The 19,630-nt window shown below is 40.2% G+C and overlaps 2 protein-coding genes across 2 annotated transcripts; one reads left to right on the top strand and one right to left on the bottom strand.

Annotated features, from left to right (window-relative positions):
* Positions 1-1,862: 1,862 nt before the first annotated feature.
* On the top strand, positions 1,863-12,127 carry eif3c (eukaryotic translation initiation factor 3, subunit C). The gene is made up of 23 exons (XM_042398189.1): positions 1,863-2,028; positions 2,983-3,096; positions 3,183-3,248; positions 3,370-3,559; positions 3,741-3,866; positions 4,172-4,223; positions 4,766-4,890; positions 5,095-5,225; positions 5,485-5,635; positions 5,970-6,073; positions 6,424-6,565; positions 6,690-6,815; positions 7,105-7,198; positions 7,570-7,757; positions 7,993-8,217; positions 8,309-8,500; positions 8,921-9,092; positions 9,182-9,341; positions 10,490-10,555; positions 10,668-10,755; positions 10,920-11,085; positions 11,320-11,361; positions 11,687-12,127. The coding sequence occupies exons 2-23, from the start codon at positions 2,999-3,001 to the stop codon at positions 11,764-11,766; spliced, it is 2,784 nt and encodes a 927-aa protein (XP_042254123.1). The 5' UTR covers positions 1,863-2,028; positions 2,983-2,998; the 3' UTR covers positions 11,767-12,127.
* An 878-nt stretch (positions 12,128-13,005) lies between these two features.
* On the bottom strand, positions 13,006-18,891 carry prodh2 (proline dehydrogenase 2). The gene is made up of 10 exons (XM_042397939.1): positions 18,512-18,891; positions 18,091-18,281; positions 16,711-16,837; positions 16,114-16,185; positions 15,893-15,973; positions 15,644-15,787; positions 15,335-15,501; positions 14,866-14,976; positions 14,422-14,510; positions 13,006-13,926 (listed from the first exon to the last, which is right to left on the bottom strand). The coding sequence occupies exons 1-10, from the start codon at positions 18,743-18,745 to the stop codon at positions 13,745-13,747; spliced, it is 1,398 nt and encodes a 465-aa protein (XP_042253873.1). The 5' UTR covers positions 18,746-18,891; the 3' UTR covers positions 13,006-13,744.
* Between the last annotated feature and the right edge of the window lie 739 nt (positions 18,892-19,630).

Raw genomic sequence — 19,630 nt, 5'->3', positions numbered from 1 at the left:
TAAACCATTACATTTTAGGGTGAAGACCTGATTCAAAGTTAAGGGCGTGGGGTTAGGTTAATGTTAGGGTTCGGCAAGAAGTGGTTGGGGTTAGTGTAAGTTTGCAGGAAATTAATGTAAATCATTGTAGTGTATTTGAAGAGATGAAAACACATGGTTGTTGCAATCTGGGTGAAGAACTGTCTTTTTCAAAAGGACATTTACAGATTGGCAGGTTAATCAAACCTCAGATGTTCTACTCACACTAGAACTATTCATGATGCAAAGAACAACATTTTCAGTCCAAAGATGAATAACCTCAATACAAAAGAAAACCAAAGGATGCATTCAACCTATGGTATGTTCTGCCATCTACTGCTGTAAACCTGGTGGTTCATCAACCCAGTACCACACCAAATCATGTAATACACCTGCCAATCCACTAGAGGATACCACGAGTATACAGATCTACTATGTGAAACAAAATGTAAAAAAGTAATGAATCTAATTAGAGCTATTTCTGGATACAACTTGGGAGCAGATAAGCAGGCATTACTTGATATATATAAAGCATTAATGAGATTAGCAATCGATTATTGCTGTTTTGTAATGGGGCAGCAGTCAACTCTCACCTAAATAAATTTGATTGTATGCAAAACAAAGCTTTGACACTTTGTATTGGTGCAAAGAGGTCAACTCCAAGGAATGCTGAATTGGGAGAAACCTCTCTAGAGCTCAGAAGAGATAAACTTGCATTAACTTTTTAGATTCGTCTCAGAGGATGTGGGAATGGCATCCTAAACAAATGTTGGGAGTATAATAGATTTAAAGGAAAGGTTTTTTTGTTTTTTTTTTAATTCCCCCACTCCCGTAAGTAATGTTTCCCCATGGCTCTTTCCGAAGATTAACATTGATTTTAGTATTATGGAGCTAAAGACCGATCAGGTAGGAAACGAAATAGGATACTGTGCAAACCAGTATATAAGGAATAATTTTTATAATTTCTTACAGATATTTACTGATGGCTCAAAAGACCAGAAAGATCATGTGGGAACAGAAGTCTGCATCCCACAATTTCAGATTCATATAGCAAATAGAATTACAGACAAGTTATCAGTTTATACAGCTGAGATGATGGAATCAATCAGAGAAGATTTATTGTTTGAAATTTTGCAATGTCAATTTAGAATTCAGAGAATGAGGATAGTGGTATAATTTTGTTGGGTACCTGCACATATGCGATTAAAGGGTAATGAATTTGCGGATAGTACGGCAAAAACAGCATCAGATATGAGACATATAATGGACATTTGGAAAAGGAGAAGGTAAAGCACTAATTAAAAAGAAATTATTGGAACTTTGGTAGAAAAAGTGGGATGAGGACAGTAAGGACAGAAAATACTATAGGACACAAAAAACAGTTTGAGCACAGAGTGTTAAAGGAAGAAATATAAGAGAGGAGGTAGTGCTATCCAGATTGATTAAATAAGACACTATTTCTATTTGGAAAAGTAAATTCACAAGCATGCACGCGTTGTAATATAACTGAAAATGCTGAACACGTATTAATGCACTGTGTCAAATATAATGAAGAAAGAGTTAGGGTTAGGGAGAAAGGGTGAGAGACTCCAAACTGGGATGGGGATTGGAAGGGATACTAGGAGAATTCTTAGTAAACACCGGATTGTTTAACAGAATATAGTAGTTTTTTCTTTTGTTTGTTTTGTTTTGTTTTTTGAGTAGGCTATTGTAAACTGATCTAGTTCTACATACTCCGGTAGGTGGCGGTATGCACCTATAATTTGGTATTGCAATCCACCAATAAATGTAAAGAAGAAGGACAACGCTGCTGAGTATACAGATCTACTGCGAAGTGGAACAATCCTATGTTTTGTTGATCTACACGTCACTTCCTTTCCTGACGCAAGTGCCCGGCAAGGCTGCAGCACGCCTTTATTCGTGGCCGCTGTTACAGCAAAACTGGATTTTAAAACGATTCAAAGTAGACAGACACACCACAGAATAACCTTCACAAGGACGTAACGTTAGGTGAGTCTGTTTCAATAATAATCGATTATTCAGCGACGTGTATTTACCGGTTAGACATGCGGGGAGGCCCGGCGCTCCCCCTCAAGCGACATGTTAGCATTAGCTTAGCATCAGCGCCACGTTAGTTAGCCAGTGAGTGTTAGCCTTGTATTATCAGATAAAACGTTAATTCGGCGATAGCTGGATAAGTAATAAGCTACGGCATGTGCCCACGCTATCTAAATTTCTAGAAAATTAAAACTTGTAAGAGTTGTAGTTGCAGCTACAGTTGGGTGTTTAGTTTTAATGGCTAACGTTACTTGCTATACATCTGTCAGCTAACTTCCACAGTGTCGTTACATCTGTCAAAGCTAACTTCCACAGTGTCGCTAAGTAGCGATTAGCACACACGGACGCTGGCATCTTGCAAAGCTAAACGATGTTTATTGTTGTATAAAAGTTTTTAACGTGTGCGCTGCCATGGCAGAGTGAAGTAGCCCGTTTATTATTGACTGTTAGGTGCCTAGTGACATTGAGGCTAACGCTGGCAAGCTAAATAAAAGCTTGCTAGACAAAATACTTGAAGTCATGTTAATGCCTCCGTTATATCTCTCACATCAGCAACACACGGTGGTGCCATACAATCGTACTCCATTAACCATATGATAGACGGTAATTACACTGTGTGGCGCTTCTCAAATGCATTACACAGCACCAGTACCATGAATGGGAAAGTTAAAGTCCGCCTTTACAACTGGAGGTTTACTTTAATTGAGGCATGTCATTTTATCATTCGTTCATGAGCATCATCGAGTGATTCTGGTCGTTGAAAATTAAGTTTTCATTCATGTCCAATTAATAATAGTAAGCAAAATAGTTTCCTATAGATTCAAATGTTCACAGTGCTCAGATGTGGACTGATGTGATGTCATCTCTTTCATACAATGCCTAACTCATGTCATTTTATCTCTGCAGATTGACAGCTACAGCAATGTCTCGTTTCTTCGCCACCGGGTCTGACAGCGAGTCAGAGGAGTCCTCATCCGCCGACGAGATCACCCCTAAAGCACCCGGGACAACTTTCAAGCAGTCAGTGCCATTTATGCTTACTACCATCATTACATCAGAAATTCTGCTGTTTGGAGTGATCTCACACGTCAATATTGTTTTCATAGGTCATTGCTGCTTAGTGATGATGAAGAGGACACCAAGAGAGTGGTGCGCAGCGCCAAAGACAAAAGGTTAGTGAGGCTGTTTGTTGAATGCCAACTTGTCAAGGTATCTTTTAAGCAACATGTCACTAACACTGCACAGATCGTCTTGTCAGTTTTTGTTTTGAATGCATTTATTCTTAAATCTTAGGTTTGAGGAGTTGACCAATCTCATCAAGACTATCCGCAATGCCATGAAGATTCGAGATATGGCCAAATGTCTGGAGGAGTTTGAGCAGTTATGTCGAGCGTTCCTCAAAAGCAAGAATATAGTGGATAAAGAGGGTGTTCCCTCTTTCTATATCCGTCTCCTGGCCGACCTGGAGGACTATCTGAACCAGGTCAGAAGTCTTTATGAACTCTTATGAACTGAATTTTAATATCATAATGTAGTGGGGGGGGGTTTGCAGCAAAAGAATATTGATCATCTTAATGAGTGCAGTCTGACACGCTAATTTCCCAGTCAACACTTTTCTTTTCTTTTTTTTAAAGCAACACAATTAACAAATATTTTATTTTCAGCTTTGGGAGGACAAAGAGGGCAAGAAGAAAATGAACAAAAACAACGCAAAAGCCCTCAGTACACTGCGTCAGAAGATCCGCAAGTACAACAGGGATTACGAGACAGAAATCGCTGCTTACAAGGAGGTAAGCAAGGATATTTCCTCTCTGTGTCCCTGTGTTTCAAAAGTTGCCGGTTGAGAGATATGAATTACGATTCTGAATTGAAGTCAGTGTTGTGACCAAAAGTCAGCTGCTTCCATCTGCAGGATAAATCTTAACCCACAACCTCTCCAGTAGCGTTGGATAAGATTGGATTTTTACTGGGCAGCTTTTAGGTGTAATTGTTGACTTGTTAGTGCATCAGGGCATTGCTGCAAAAGAGGATCCTGAGAAAACAAAGATAAAATAAAATTTTCAATGTCTTCTCTCTCTCTTTGTCTCCGTCTTAGAACCCACAGGAGTCTGCAGATGAAGAGGAGGAGAAGGGGCCCGAGGATTCTGGTAAGCTTGCTGTTTATACATGTTTAATATTACATTACCACATTCTCAATAAAAGTGTACAAGAAAGTAAACAAACTGCAAAGTTCAAATGTTCATCCCAACACCAGTCGATGGAGGAAATACATTTATGTATAGAATAGGCTTAAAGCCATTAAGGATCTTGAAGTGCACTGAACCACATTATAATACATTAATCATACAAGTTTAAGCACAGCTTTGTGTATCAAGATTGTATTTGTTCACAAATGGGAGAAGTGTTCACATTACAAATTGTGAAAGCAGCTGCATTTATAAAGATGGTAACAGCATTTAGACTTATCATCTCAAAAAATCACATGAAGAATGTATTTATTTACATCCCTAAAAGAAAACTTAAATACTATATTCCATATAGCAGCTGTTCATTCTGGACTAAACTCTGTCACAAACAATTGAATAAAAGTGTATTTTTATGCTCATGTTAAGATCACAGGTGGGACATAATAATGATTGTGTTGAATAAATGCGCTCATCATCTCATCCCCATTTTTTTGTTCTGCAAGGCTCCTCATCTGATAGCGATGGTGAGGGCGGTGATGATGGAGTGTCAGCCAAGTCCTTCTTGAAGAAAAAGCCTGAGGCTTCCTCAGAGGCCAGCAAGTTCCTCAAGTCTGCCAAGGGATCCGGGGTAAGTGGCCAGCATGACTACAGCATTTTATTGACCAAATGATTGATTCATTGAGAAAATAACTAGTGAATGAATAGACAATGTAAATTGTTTAGCAGCAGGTCTATAAAAATACAGAAAGAAATGTTGCACAAAAGACCCAAGGCTCATATTAATGAACTACTGCAGGAGCTAATGTGCTGGAGTTCTGTCTCCCTCTGACAGGATGAGTCGTCTTCCAGTGATGATGATGAGGATGACGAAGACTGGGGCTCAGACACCGTAGACAGTGGCAGCGAGAGCTCTGATGAAGGAGAAGGAAAGAGCGCTTCTCTGGCCATGGTCTTCCTCAAGAAGTGAGTCTTCCTCTGCACATCTTTGGTTTTTGTTTACAACAGAGAATATTTCTAAATCCTGGGTTTTGACTGTTTGTCGGACAAAATAAGCACTTTGTTGGCATCACTTAGACTGTGGGGTTTTATGGAAATTCAATAATTGATCGACTAACTAGCAGCAAGTAAGTTAAGGACAGTCAAGCAATTACTTTCCCTAAACAGTACATTAAATAAATTGTAAATTGTACCATATCAACACACACTCTGTGTTTCTCTTCAGAACCCAGGCGCCCGAGAAGAGCAGTGAAAAGGTTGGGAAAAAGAAGAAGCCCAAGAAGAAAGAGCGGCTGGAGGAGGAGGCTGAGGAAGAGGGCGGCGAGGAGGTTGAGGGAGGCTGGGAGAAGGTGAAGGGAGGAGTCCCTCTGGTCAAGGTAAAGAAGTGATGATAATGAAAGCCTTTTTGATTTATTGCTGTCATGATTGTCTTTGCTGAAAAAATATAGAACCATAGATGGTGCCCTCATCCAAGAGTGTCATCATCACAACGCTGTTTCAGGCCCAGAAAAAAAGCCTTTTTTTCTCAGGGCATTGAAGTTAAATTTGTGTAATGAGCTATATAATTGTCAAATATATTTGTGCAAGTCATTAAAAGTAACACCAAACGATATTTATAAACAGGTTGGTTCAAAAGAAACAACCACATAATGTGAATCAATACATTATGTTTAATCTTGACATTGTTTTGTCATGTATTCAATCTCTCAGGAGAAGCCCAAGATGTTTGCAAAGGGCACAGAGATCAACACAGCAGTGGTGGTGAAGAAGCTGAATGAGATCCTGCAGGCAAGAGGCAAAAAGGGCACAGACAGGTAACACAGCATCGTTCAGCAAAGACTGCACATTCCACTCGAAATGAATCCGTGAAGCATGTGTCATGTGGCCATCTCATGTCCCACACACACCCTTTTGTACCTTCTCATGTCTGTAATTTTTTATCAAGTGTTGTAAGTTGCAAAAGAACATATGTGGAAAAGGCTTTGTTCAAGCAAACTTATGATATGTAGTGCGGAAATATCTGATTGGTTACAAACTTCTAAAAGGATAACAATAATAAAGAAACTATAGTTCTTAAAATGGAATTTTTAAGAAGATATATTAGATATTCATGACATTCTCTTAACTGTTTTTCCCCCCCTCCTTTGTTTTACCTCTGTGACAGAGCTGCCCAGATTGAACTGCTGCACGCTCTGTCGGCCATTGCTAATGAGAATAACTTGGGCCAAGGAATCCTGGTCAAAATTAGGTTCAACATCATCGCCTCCCTCTATGACTATAACCCCAACCTGGCGGCCTTCATGAAGGTAGGAGTTTTTCTAAATGTTACAAAATCTGGGCTTATACCTGGGAAAGTCTGGGAAATTAATATACAGGATTCTGATCCTGGTGTTTTCAAATGGAGTCATTCAGACTTTGTGTCCCAATCAGGCGGACATGTGGAAGAAGTGCCTGGACTGTATCGACGAGCTGCTGGACATCCTCTTTGAAAACAACAACATCTTCATCGGGGAGAACATTGCAGAGGACAGTGAAAACCTTGCCATTTCAGATCAGGTATCCCATCCTATTTTCTTAACATAACTTTTGGGGCGGGGGGGGGGGGTTGTTTGTTTTTTAGCTTTCAGTTTACATTGCTTTTATTTTTGGGTGGCAGTTTGTCTTGTTTGATGGGAGACTCGCCCAAATCTGAATCCCTGTCAGTGTCTTAATGTCTGTATTTTTTATGTCTGTATTATTTTACTTCAATGCAAGTATCATTTGTATATTTTTAGTCTTCTAATCCCAGGAGTACATTTTCAATAACAAAAATATAAATTGCTTTGCTTCTTTGTGTGTTTGTCAGCCGTTCAGGGTGCGTGGTTGCATCTTAACGCTGGTGGAGAGGATGGATGAAGAGTTTACCAAGATCATGCAAAACACAGATCCCCACTCACAAGGTGAGTTATGCCCGAAAACAGACTCAGGATCTAGGGTTGGGGCGGATTCTGGTACAAGCTTAAGCCGGATTGATTTTATGCAAATCGAGTGAACCGGCATTTGTCATTATGAGACATCAAGCATCTTGACACAGACAGGGCCGGCTGCAGCTGAACACTGAAGATGAGCTGGAGGAGGTAGGCAGATCTCATTGATCCGCCGCTGCACTCTCATTCATGGGCTCTCAGTGAAAGTGAATTATGAATGTCTGAATAATGGATAGAATAGCACCCCAAAAGTAGAAAAATAAATTGTTAATGCAAGAATCCCATAATTCTGTTGCTGTATTATTTCTAGTAGCTCATTGCTTTCCTCTCCACTCTCCTTTCAGAATACGTCGACAATCTGAAAGACGAGGGCCGAGTTTGTGGCATCATTGACAGGCTGCTGGACTACTTGGAGAACAAGGGCAGCACAGAGGAGATTTGTCGTGTCTACCTGCGCAGAATCATGCACACCTATTACAAGTTTGATTACAAGGCCCACCGGCGCAGCCTGGGCCTCCAGGGAGAATCCAAGGTAAGAAAAGCACAGAATTGTGAGCGAGAAAGACACTTTATTCAAGTAGCAAAAAGGAAAAAGTAGTTTCTTTAATTGGTGGACATTGACAGAAATAACTAAATAAAACTAAAACTAAATAAATAATTCCTTGACTTGGTCGTTTTTTTTTTTATTTTATTTTTGAATTTGTTTATATGTGCATACAGTTTCATGTCATGAGCCGAGTGTGACGTGTCTCCCAATTGCCTTCTAGTCCGAGCAGGACCAGGAGGAGAGTGAGGGCGAGGACAGCGCTGTGATCATGGACCGTCTCTGCAAGTTCATTTACGCCAAGGATCGCACCGACCGTATCCGTACCTGCGCCATCCTCTGCCACATCTACCACCACGCTCTGCACTCACGCTGGTACCAGGCCCGCGACCTGATGCTGATGAGCCACCTGCAGGACAACATCCAGCACGCTGACCCGCCCGTGCAGGTAGGCAGGCAGACACAAAGCCACCACAGTAAAATAATATAATATATTAACTTCTAATGATTAAGGCTAAACTGAACTTTTTTTCTCCTAGATTCTGTACAACAGAACCATGGTCCAGCTGGGCATCTGTGCTTTCCGTCAGGGCATGATTAAAGATGCCCACAATGCCTTGCTTGACATCCAGTCCTCTGGCCGTGCCAAGGAGCTCCTAGGTCAGGGTTTGCTCATGAGGAACATGCAGGAGAGGAACGCTGAGCAGGAGAAGATTGAAAAGAGGAGACAAGTAAGTCCTAAAAAAGCAGTAAACTCCTATCATCATCAACAACAATCATGTTAGGTGTGTTTTTCATGTTGGTAACGAGCTGCGTTTCATCAAACATTCCAAATAACTCGAGTTTGATGTGACAGATGACCTCACCCAGAAAGAATTTAGTAGAGCTTCTCCATCACAGTACAATCAGTTGTATTGGTTAGAAAGGGCACTTTAGGCTCAAGTAAGTGCAAGATAGCTTTGCAAGAACTGTCCACCAAACCAACTGGTTATGAACTATCACAATGAAAATCTCAGTAGAGCTACCACATGTTGGGACCTGATGTGTTCTTAAGTAGTCTGATCTAAATATTGAGAACACTCCAGACTTCATGTCAGGTTTTACAGAAGTTGACAGCAGCTATTAAAACGTGGCTTTGACATCCGTCACAGGTGCCATTCCACATGCACATCAACCTGGAGCTGCTGGAGTGTGTGTACTTGGTGTCCGCAATGCTGCTGGAAATCCCCTACATGGCCGCCCATGAGTTCGATGCCCGCCGCAGGATGATCAGCAAGCAGTTCCATCACCAGCTCAGAGTGGGAGAGAGACAGCCACTGCTGGGTATGCAACATGTTACCTCACAATGCTTTACACTTCAATCCAAAGAAGAAACCAGAGGAGATAACTGTCGTTTTCTCGTTGTCCTCCAGGACCCCCAGAGAGCATGAGGGAGCATGTGGTGGCGGCCAGCAAGGCCATGAAGATGGGAGACTGGCGTACCTGCCACTCATTCATCATCAATGAGAAGATGAACAGTAAGGTTTGGGACCTGTTTCCTGAGACACAGCGAGTACGCGAGATGCTTGTCAGGTTAGTGTGTATCATTATCATTCATTGAGTAATTCAATTACAAATGTGCATGCTTGTCATTCTTATCGATTTTTACCTGATACTCGAAAACATAACTCCTCCGGCCATGGCTGCCATCGACACGTAGGCGTTATGTTCCATCCCATTCTCATGAATGAGATATCTCAGGAACGCCTGGAGGGAATCCAAATTTGGCACAAATGTCCACTTGGACTCAAAGATGAATTGATTAGAATTTGGTGGTCAAAGGTCCAGTTCACTGTAACCTCACAAAACACGTTTTTGGCCATAACTCAAGAATTCATACACTAATTATGACAAAGTTTCACACAAATGTCTAATAGGATAAAATGATGAATGAAAGTGATGACATTTAATATCCAAAAGGTCAGAGGTCAACTTCACTGTGACATCATAATGTTCTGCAAAAACACTTTTCTGGCCATTATTCAACGTCATAACGATTGTGACCGTATTTCACATTTGGTCGGATACTGAATTAGTGACACTAATCTTGGGTGCCCATCTTGAAACTGTGGTGATTGTGTAGCTCTTCTGTGCTGCTGGGTTGAAGATGTGTGTGAAGCATTCACGTTTTAGAATTTGTAGCATCTTCGCATTTTGCTTTCCCAAGATACTTGTATGAGTCTACCTCTTTCACTTCCTCTCCCTGGATGACAACCAGGACAGGGAGCCTCCTGTTCCTCTTGTAGTCCACCTAAAGCTCATTGGTTTTGCTGATAGTAAACTTCAGGTGATTATCGTTGCACTATGTGACGAAGCTCTCTTATCAGTCCTCTGTACTCCTATATAGTTTCTAAATGAAGACAGCATGTTTCTCACTGGAAGTTATTCACTGGAATCATGCATGTCAATATAGTGATAACCTCCATTTTGCCAAAACATACACTTAATGCCTTTTATTAAATTCCTCTCCAAGTCTTCACAACAAATAATGAGTCTGGACAGACATGGATGTAAATTGCAACTTGACTGGTTGGTGGAGGCATACAACCGCGAGGCAATATTTATAGTTATATCATAGTTTCTCGATTAATTTAGTCTGGCAATTAAATCTTTATAAACACTGCCCTACACAGTACTATATTTATGCACTGTCTGACTGAAATTGCTGTTGTCTTCTGTAGGAAGATCCAAGAGGAGTCACTGAGAACCTACCTGTTCACGTACAGCAGTGTGTACGACTCCATCAGGTAAGCACAAGATGGAAGTTTTTAAAGGAGATTTTATGCATGCGATCTGTGATGATCTGTCATGTTGTCTCTGCCAACTGGTTTTAATTCAAATTCAATTTTTCTCCTCCAGCATGGAGACACTATCTGAGATGTTTGAGTTGGAGATACCCACAGTTCACAGCATCATCAGCAAAATGATCATCAACGAGGAGTTGATGGTAAGTTTCATGGCTTCTCTGCTACTCTGTCAGGACTAAATTGCAATTATAAGTAGATGAAAAAGCAATAAATGTCCCAATGAAATTTTCACTTGTACACATTTAGTTTCTTTTTATGTATTTTTTTTTTTTAATTAAATGCACTTCTGTCCTCTTCCTAACAGGCATCACTCGACCAGCCCACACAGACAGTGGTGATGCACCGCACAGAGCCCACCTCCCTGCAGAACATGGCCCTGCAGCTGGCTGAGAAACTGGGCAGCTTGGTGGAGAATAACGAGCGCGTCTTTGACCTCAAGCAGGGCGTATATGGTGGCTACTTCAACAGAGGTGAGTTTAGACCTCATGCATACCTCACAGTATGCCTTATACTGTGTTTACCACATGTGTTTGCATGTTGTTCACCTTGTCTGTCAATGAGCGAAGGTCACATTAAAGTACTTCTCCAAAGCTGTGAATGCTACACCTTGTATTCCTGGAACATCTCACATGCTTCTGTTGCTATTCCAGGCTGAGCTGTGCTTTCTTAGAAACAATGCTGACTGGTTGTCCCTTGCATTACAGATCAGAAAGGCGGCTACCAACAGAAGCAATCCTACCAGAGAGGTATGTAAAGCCACGCTGATGTTGTTCTTCAGATGCAAAAAAAAAAACCTTTCTGACCACATGATGACCTTCTCAAGCCAACATGCCTCTGATCCTCTGCTGAGGCTGTTTTGTCATGTATTCATTGCTGTAGTGATGATGCTGACTGAGTTTATTTGCATTTAACTTACTTTTAATGTATTAAAATTGTTAGATTGAGGACAAGATATTTTTAAATTGTTACATTTGAAAGTTTCAAAAAGAATCCTCAGTAAAGTTATGTTTTTTATTATTTGATTAAATGTTGCCATGTTGATACTGATGAACAATCTTTGCACGTCCACAGATCAGAAAGGTGGTTACCAGCAGAAACAAGGGGGCTACCAGCGAGGCGGCTACAGAAATCAAAACCAAAGCAACTACTGAGCTTTGAGCGAGTGGATCCCAGTCCCCCCAATTTGAGCTAGTCTTCATTCCATAACGACAACCACCACCTGGTTTTCTTTGCTTGGCACTTGGCTGTGTGCTGGTCAGCTTCATTTGACTCGAAATTGTTTTCAGCTGCAAGTCATCGCAGCACAAGCCCTTCTCACTGCAACTGCATAGTGTGACATTTCAGTGCTGCCATCTCCTTTGGATAAATGTGAAGAACTTTTAAAGTTATTGCTAGTAGAAGATGGTATAATAAAGGCATTGCGGTGTAACGGGCTTTTGGCAGTTCGGTCAGGTGACAAACACGTCAAGAATTGTTATCAATAATCTATCTAATAAACAATAATAAAAAGTGTGTTTTGAGCCTTCTTTTTGGACAATTGTGACGATAAAAAGACCCCACTCTTCTACTAACAACTAATACATCAGTGAAAAATGAACATTAGATCCCAAAAGCCACCCAGCATAACTTTTATACATTCAGAAATCAGTATGTCAAGTACAGACCCAGTAAATTCATGTAGAAACAGTAGGAGGGTCTCTTACTCATATGTCCCATCAGAATTAGTAATTAAGATCAAAAAACAGGGAAAGAACTGAGAAAACTCAGCAAGAAAGGTCAGGATCTGTCTTTACTTAAGTATTTATGAATGCTATTTAGTTCTTAGCTTTGCATTTTCACAACTAAACTCAGATTTGAAGTAATTCCCATGTATCTCGTGACTTTTTACAGAGGTGAGAGTGATCAATCTGGTTCTGAATAATGTTTTATTGGACTTTACTCATTTAAACTGTAGCATGTGGAGACCAAACATTCTCTGCCATTTACATTTAACGTTACATACAGACTGGTTGATCTGAGGGGAGCACTGGTAGAAAGGGAGAAATAAAATGTGCAGATGTCTTTAAAGAGAAATGATTCCCTGACACGTTGTGAGGTTATCAAGCAGAGTTTGTGCTTTAATAAAGTGACAAATTTTAGCCTCCAAAGAAAGGCTTTGACAAATACATTCTTCCTGAGAACTGAGTGATATTTCTGAGAATGTTAAAGGAAAAAAGACCAGTTTGCTGAATATCAGTAAACACACAAGAAGAGTTGAAAGATGAACCGGTCAGATATCAGTGTGTCTCAGGGAATGACTAACCGTCAACCATCAGACATGTCACTGTTTCACCACTACTGACTCTTTTTACTAATCAGTTGTTACTTCAGCGCAGCTTAACTAGCTCTGGCAAGTTTTTGCTTTTGACAACTGATTGGAATCTGTCAATTAAAACTGCATTTTAAAACAAAGACCCACTTTCAACCTCTCCAAAAACTGTCAAAACAGCTTTCACTGTTGTGTAGAGCTGCTGTGATACGGATAACTGACAAAATGTAGTCATCATGCCATCAGACTGAGACACTTCCTGCTACAGCAAAAAACATGAATATCAGGTTTTACTGTCATTTCCTCAGATATTAAGAACTTCAATCCAGTTTTTTTTTTTAAAGTGCAGACAATCAGTCTGAGCAGCTTTGCAATATTAACAGTTTCCCTCTATTTTTAATTGTTTGCAGTAAGTGTTGTTTCAACCCAGCAGGCAAAAATGAAAATAAGTATTTTATTACTACAAAAACATAAGATATTGACAGTTGTAATGTACAGCAGAAAAAATTATAATGAAAGTAATTTAAATGCACATTTTTCTACAACTTTTCCAACAAACAGCATATATTGTTGCAATTATTGCTCTCAGTTGTCATCAAACCACTGAATAGTTTCATGCTTCAGTTCTTCATCAGTATACAGTAGGCTATAGCTTTTATGCAAGTGTACATGGATTTGATCTTTTCTTTGATGCAGTGTTCCCATGCGGCTTCCTGATTCTACTTAATATCCTGATTAGGATCCTTGTGTGTGTTCAGTTGTTCAGCGGGCGAGTTCATACTGATCTCTCTTCTCTGTTTCCCCTCTGTGCTGGTGGCCCATTAGCTGCCTCCTCTCAGCCTCAGACGGAGTCTTCTCTGGAGCTCTTGCCTCAGTAGATCCCTTTCCTTGCGGATTCCCTGCAACACAGTGCGATTCTCCTGAGCCCGTCGCACCAGGTAGGGGAGCGTGTCGTCCACTGAGCCGTATGGCACTGACTTGTACACGGCATAACCTTCCTTAGCTGGAGGGAGGTGGAGAGGTGACATGAGGAGGCAATTTAAAAGAGAAAAGATGGAGACAAAGACAGGTTGTGAAAAGTGTTGAATATAATGCAGACATTTTATCAGAAAACAGATTTATGTTTAAAAACCAGCCCACTCAGTCCAGCTTCCCACACACTCCTTACTGTTTTATAAGACACAGCAGTTAATTTATTACTTAAGGTTTTTTTGTTGCTGCCCATGTGTGGAGAGAATTTCCAACCCATACACACCTAATACTAGAATTAGCTTTGAGCAAATTAAACAGGGGAAATGTAAGACTTTGCAATTCAATGCAGCTCCACTTCATGATTTTGGGTGGTTCATTTTCCACAACAGGCATGTTGCAACACATGTCAAGCTGTCCTGGAATAAGACACTGAACTTCTTATTGATCATGTGTTGTAGTTTGTTCTGGATAAAGGCTTCAACTAAACACTGAGAATGTAAGAAATGAAAGTTGAAGCACAGCTCACCCAGAGTGAGGGAGACATGGTCACACATGCCCAGCAGCTGGCCAAAACACACTGAACCTCCATCTTTGTCTATCCCCAGTTCTTCTATCCTGAAGATACATATTAGTGATACATAGTGATACATATTAAATACATCATCAAGTGACAATGAAATGATGGTATGGTCATTAATAGATAGATAGATAAACACTAATTTCACTTTGACAACAAAACAAAAGAAAAAACTATGAATTACTGGAGACTTGCTACCAGTGACTACAGCCAATGTTTGCCTGTTTATTTATTGGTGTTATTTTGGCATTCAGTTGCTTGAAGCTGAATAGTTACAACCTACATGTCTCATCAGGTCCTTCTCTTTCACTTAGGCTACAATAGTTTTAGCAGCAATTTTAACGTTTTTTTAAATAAATTTTCATTTTCATTTTCACATTTTCATGGTCTAACCGTTTGGCGGCTCGTCTCACTGACTCTTCGTTGTGCGTGGCGACTATGATCCTGTAGCGCTCAGGATTCTGGGTGATGACGTCCAGCATCACATCCAGCGAGCCGTTATAACTGCACAAACACAAGTGAACAGAGTAAATGGGTTTCACTGTCAGAAATGATCTGTGTGTTTTCCAGAGGGTCGAGTTTAGTATTTGCTACTAGCCTTGATTTGATTTTAAAGATCCCATCCAGTCATGCATTAAGACATTTAATATTACTCTACTTTGAATTATAAATTGTGTCGAATATGTTTTGTCTACAAAAAAGTGAATTTAACTCATTAAAATCAACTTTATTACTTTATTTATTTTGAGTAGAGGGGGATTTTAAACTGGATAAAAAAGACTTTAATATAAGAGGACTGGTAAAATTGTCCAAATGGGTTTCTAGTTTTATTTGATAGTTATGATCCCTGCCACTTATCCACCTGTCATTAGTATCCTCCCAGCACTTATGGATGGGGTCTAGGCGACTCTCTTTCTCCGCCAGCTTCCTCTCTTTGTCCATGTAGGCTCCTCGCACCAACTTGACTCCAAAACAGAAACCCTCATTCTTAGACAGATGCAGAGCTTCTAACAGGAGAGACCTGGACTCCTGACACACACAGACAGAAAGGGAAGTATTTGATCATTCCTCTCTATCTTTTTTAGAAAATATTTACTTAATAATACTAATTACAGTATTCTGCTCTGATATTTCAAAAAAAAAAAATGAGTGGAGAAATAAAGACAGCTGCCTTCAGGTAACACTGGTATGTGTTCCAGATCCAGGCACCATCTTTGTTAAACTTCTTCATCATCGCCATGGTTACAAGGGAGAGGGCGGGGTTCATGTAGGTGTACTCTGCATCAACCAGGACTCGAACTTTGTTGACACTGGCCTAAGAAACACCAAATAAATAGCTAGTGACAATAATTCAAGTAATCCAAAACTGAGAACTGAAATACTAACATCACAGTGAAGCTGTTCTCCTTCACGCCTGTACCTCTGCTATTCTGTTGAGTCTCTGCAGGCCACACAGGAAGTGTGCAGCTTCACCTTCACTTAAACCAGGGAAGTTTATCGGCTGAAAGAGGAAGTTTCAGGCAAAGGTCAGAGGTCATATCACATCAGAATCACCCTCATCCACATTGTAAATTAATAAATGAGCAACAAGCAAGGAACTCATTTGAAAAACTGTGTTATTGAGGTGGACTGTGGACGTACCTCTCCATCCATAGCTCTGACAAGGAGATTCACGTCATATGGTTGTTTTGCAATGAGGGTGGTGAGTTTCACCTTGATGCAGAGCGGACAGATTCATCAATGAGAGCAAATACACAATATCTGCACTAAGTTAAAAGACACAATAGCTGTGAGGGGAAAAACTATATACACCACACAATACATAGAGCACTCAAAAACAACCTGCAACAGCATGTGTGACATCACATGCTCAAGATGTGTATCCTTATCTTTTTTTCTCATGTATTTGAACCACATTCAGACACTGTTTGGTTCAGCTGCAGTACACCATGTGTCAGGTTCTCACATGGCCCCAGAAACCTTGAACTTACACAACTTGTTCTCCTTACAACCAAAATGCTCTAAAATATCATAAAATATCCTGGTAAATGTCATTAATGTCACAAAAAATCTAAATTTAAAGCCCAGATGGGCAAGAATTTACATTTCAAAGTTAATTAATTAATTTAAAATGTCTTTCTTGACATTTCTTGTATAATTACATCTTATTTACAGTAAATATATGAATTGTTTCCTATAGACATTATGAGTGATGACTCTGAGATAGAAAGCACTTACACACAGCTCTGGGCTGAGCAGGGCTGTGATCTTCAGCTGCATCATGGGATCTTTGCTCCAGGCGTTGCTGTGGGACATTCGCACACATTCCAACATGGCCTCCATGTTGTCATCATATCTCTTCTCTCTGGAGGTGACAAACGGCAACACGAGGCTGTAACACACTTTTGGATCAAATCTGAAGTTTGCACGTTTCCAGTGAAGCTGAAGTACTTTAATGTTTGGCTAGATGTTCTTACACACTGTGGGTGAATCCCAAACACATCACAAACATTTGGTAGAAAATCAAACTTTTTTGCTGCAATGTGCAGAACATCCTGGCTGCACATAGTTTCAGAAAGCAGCAGCTAAGCTACTGCTGAAACAGCATGCAGAATGTCTTTCTGCTAGTGGTGATTCCTGATTTCATATTCCTGCCCTCTTACAGGACTGCTGGCAGCTGCCACAGCTACAACACAAGCAGACACGTGTATGTTTCATCCTGTCATTATTTCACAACCACACATCAAAGTTTGGTAAATGCAATAAATCCCAGGAGGGTGAAACCACATTACTGTCATAGTTACTACTTCTTGTTCTCTGAGAGTAAAATTGACAGCATCAAGTTAGGATGTGCAAATATATTTTAGATTTTTTTTTGTTGTTGTTTGTTTCTTGTCATGTTTTCTGTTTTATTCATTCATATAGTGAAGTTTCTCACTTGTTTTGTGGAATCATTGTGCATCCACCTGTTACTTTTTGTGAATATTTTTACATGTTTTTGTTTTGTTGATTTATTCTCTGAAATGTTGTGTTTTGCAATTCAGAGCCCAACAGTAAAACCTTTTATTTCTAACATCATAATACAGAGAAAGTATTATGAGTCTACACACACTATGTTAGACTTTAAAGACCCCTCCAGAGATGTTTTAAGATGAAAATACAATACTCTACTTTCAATATTCATTTGTTTCTAATGTGGTTTTTAGTTTAATTATCTCATTGAAATCCATAAAATTACATCTACTTCTTCTCCCACATTAAAAATTCCAGAATCTCTGAATATGCAAATATATTTAATTTCAAAAGTGAAACTACGGGTCACAAGATGTCTCCTACTTCACTGAAAAGTCCATTCTCAGTGTTTGTGCACTGGAGGCTTCAAGTTTCACACTTGTGTAAGTTGAATATTGGATAAGGATTGGCTCCAAACTATTTGTGATGTCACAAATTATGCTCGAAAGTACGCAAGAGCACAGAGAAACTTTCTCTCAGCAGATGATTGTGAAAACAGCTTTCTAGTGTCAAAATCTGCACAGTGACTACTCAAACACCCAACTGAAGTGACAATAAGCAAAACACATTTTTTAAGCGGAGGGGGGCTTTAAAAATGAGCCATACCCAATGCTTTCTCCCAGATCCTCCTCGATAGGTACCGCCAGCATGGGCCTCAGTCCCAGCAAGCTCATCTTCTCCATGGACTGAGAGATCTCACTCTCATTCTCTCCGGCCACAAACTGGGCATACACCGTGGGTCGCAGCAGCAAGGAGAACCCCCTCCTGCCCAGTAGAGTGCGTGCTACTGACATCAGCTGAAAGAAGAGGAAGGAAAGGGGGCTGGAGCTTCATAAGGTGAGGTGTGTGACTTGGTCTTCACACCTACAGTCCTGTCTAATTTTATACATTATTTAAATCGGACAGACGTAAAAAGTGTGCAAGATTACAGCCATGCATCGCTAAGGCTTTTTTCCATTCACTCTTCAATCTTATTCACTTCATCTTCCTCCAGACAGTGACCATGAGTTACATATTCAAGTCTCACCTTCCCACAGTGATTAACCAGCACAGGGAAGGAGCAGAAGCGGAAGATGCTCAGAGCACGTAGCAGTTCGCCCCAACTCTTCACCCTGAAGGCACTGGGATCCTCAAAGGCCAGAGTCGCTGAGAGAAGGTCTGGCGCCTTGGCAGCCACCATCCTGGAGGACGCTGTACCCAGCAGCCTCAGCGACAAGAGGTGAGGAAGTGAGGGACGCAAACGACAGCACAGCATCATCATCCCTGGAGAAGAGTGTGTTTGAGTGCTTGTATGTTATTGACTCTGCATGCAGGAGGAGTTTGAATTGTCCAAAATGTCTGTGTTAATCTTCCTTTGTTGTTGTTGTTGTTTTTTTTAAGTGTGTGCTGACTGCTGAGGTAGCTATATCTGACATGTGTGTTAAATAGAAATGCAACGATCCATTATCATAGCCTCTAGTCAGAATCTGTAGGAAAAGGAGAAATAAGTGTGCATGCAATTACCTGCTTCCCGTGAAAGTGACAAGAATGAAGAGTGACAATGACAGTGTCACTTAAAGGAAAAACTTCTTTTTGAAAGATAAGCAACACAAACATATTACGAAACACCTTTAAGGAGATTAATAAGTAAAAGTTAGGAGTCAGGACAATGTAAATCAAATTCTAGTCATTTCTGTCATTGAAATAAGTAGTAACACCTTACCTTACGTCCTGAGAATGGCACTCATATGACCTATATGATGAAAAGGTGAGCAGGTGTAATTTCAGGGTTTGTGTGTGGATCGGTAAAATTCATCATCTTTTGGCTTACTCACTGGTTAATAAGTGACTACTCTGAGATTTGAGTAAACATCAAGTTGACCCTTAGCATCAACCCACAAGTGTTCCCTTGCTTGGACAGCAACCAAATGGACATTAAAAGCTTCCTATACCATGTGTAAAATCATTTGTTATGTTGGATCTGCTTTTTGCCACCACATTTAAATAAATCTGGCTGTAAAAGGGAATTCTAGCCAGCGCCCAAAGATTCAGATATTACACCCATCTAAATCATTCAAATACAATTATCAGTCTTCATCTCACTGTGTTTAAAATCACAGTTACAATTATGCTTTATTATAATTATATTTATTATAATTAATTTTGA

The sequence above is a fragment of the Thunnus maccoyii genome, chromosome 20 (genome assembly GCF_910596095.1).
Source record: "Thunnus maccoyii chromosome 20, fThuMac1.1, whole genome shotgun sequence".
Lineage (NCBI taxonomy): Eukaryota > Metazoa > Chordata > Actinopteri > Scombriformes > Scombridae > Thunnus > Thunnus maccoyii.
Note: the sequence above shows the minus strand (reverse complement) of the source record. Positions and strands in the feature narration are given on the sequence as shown.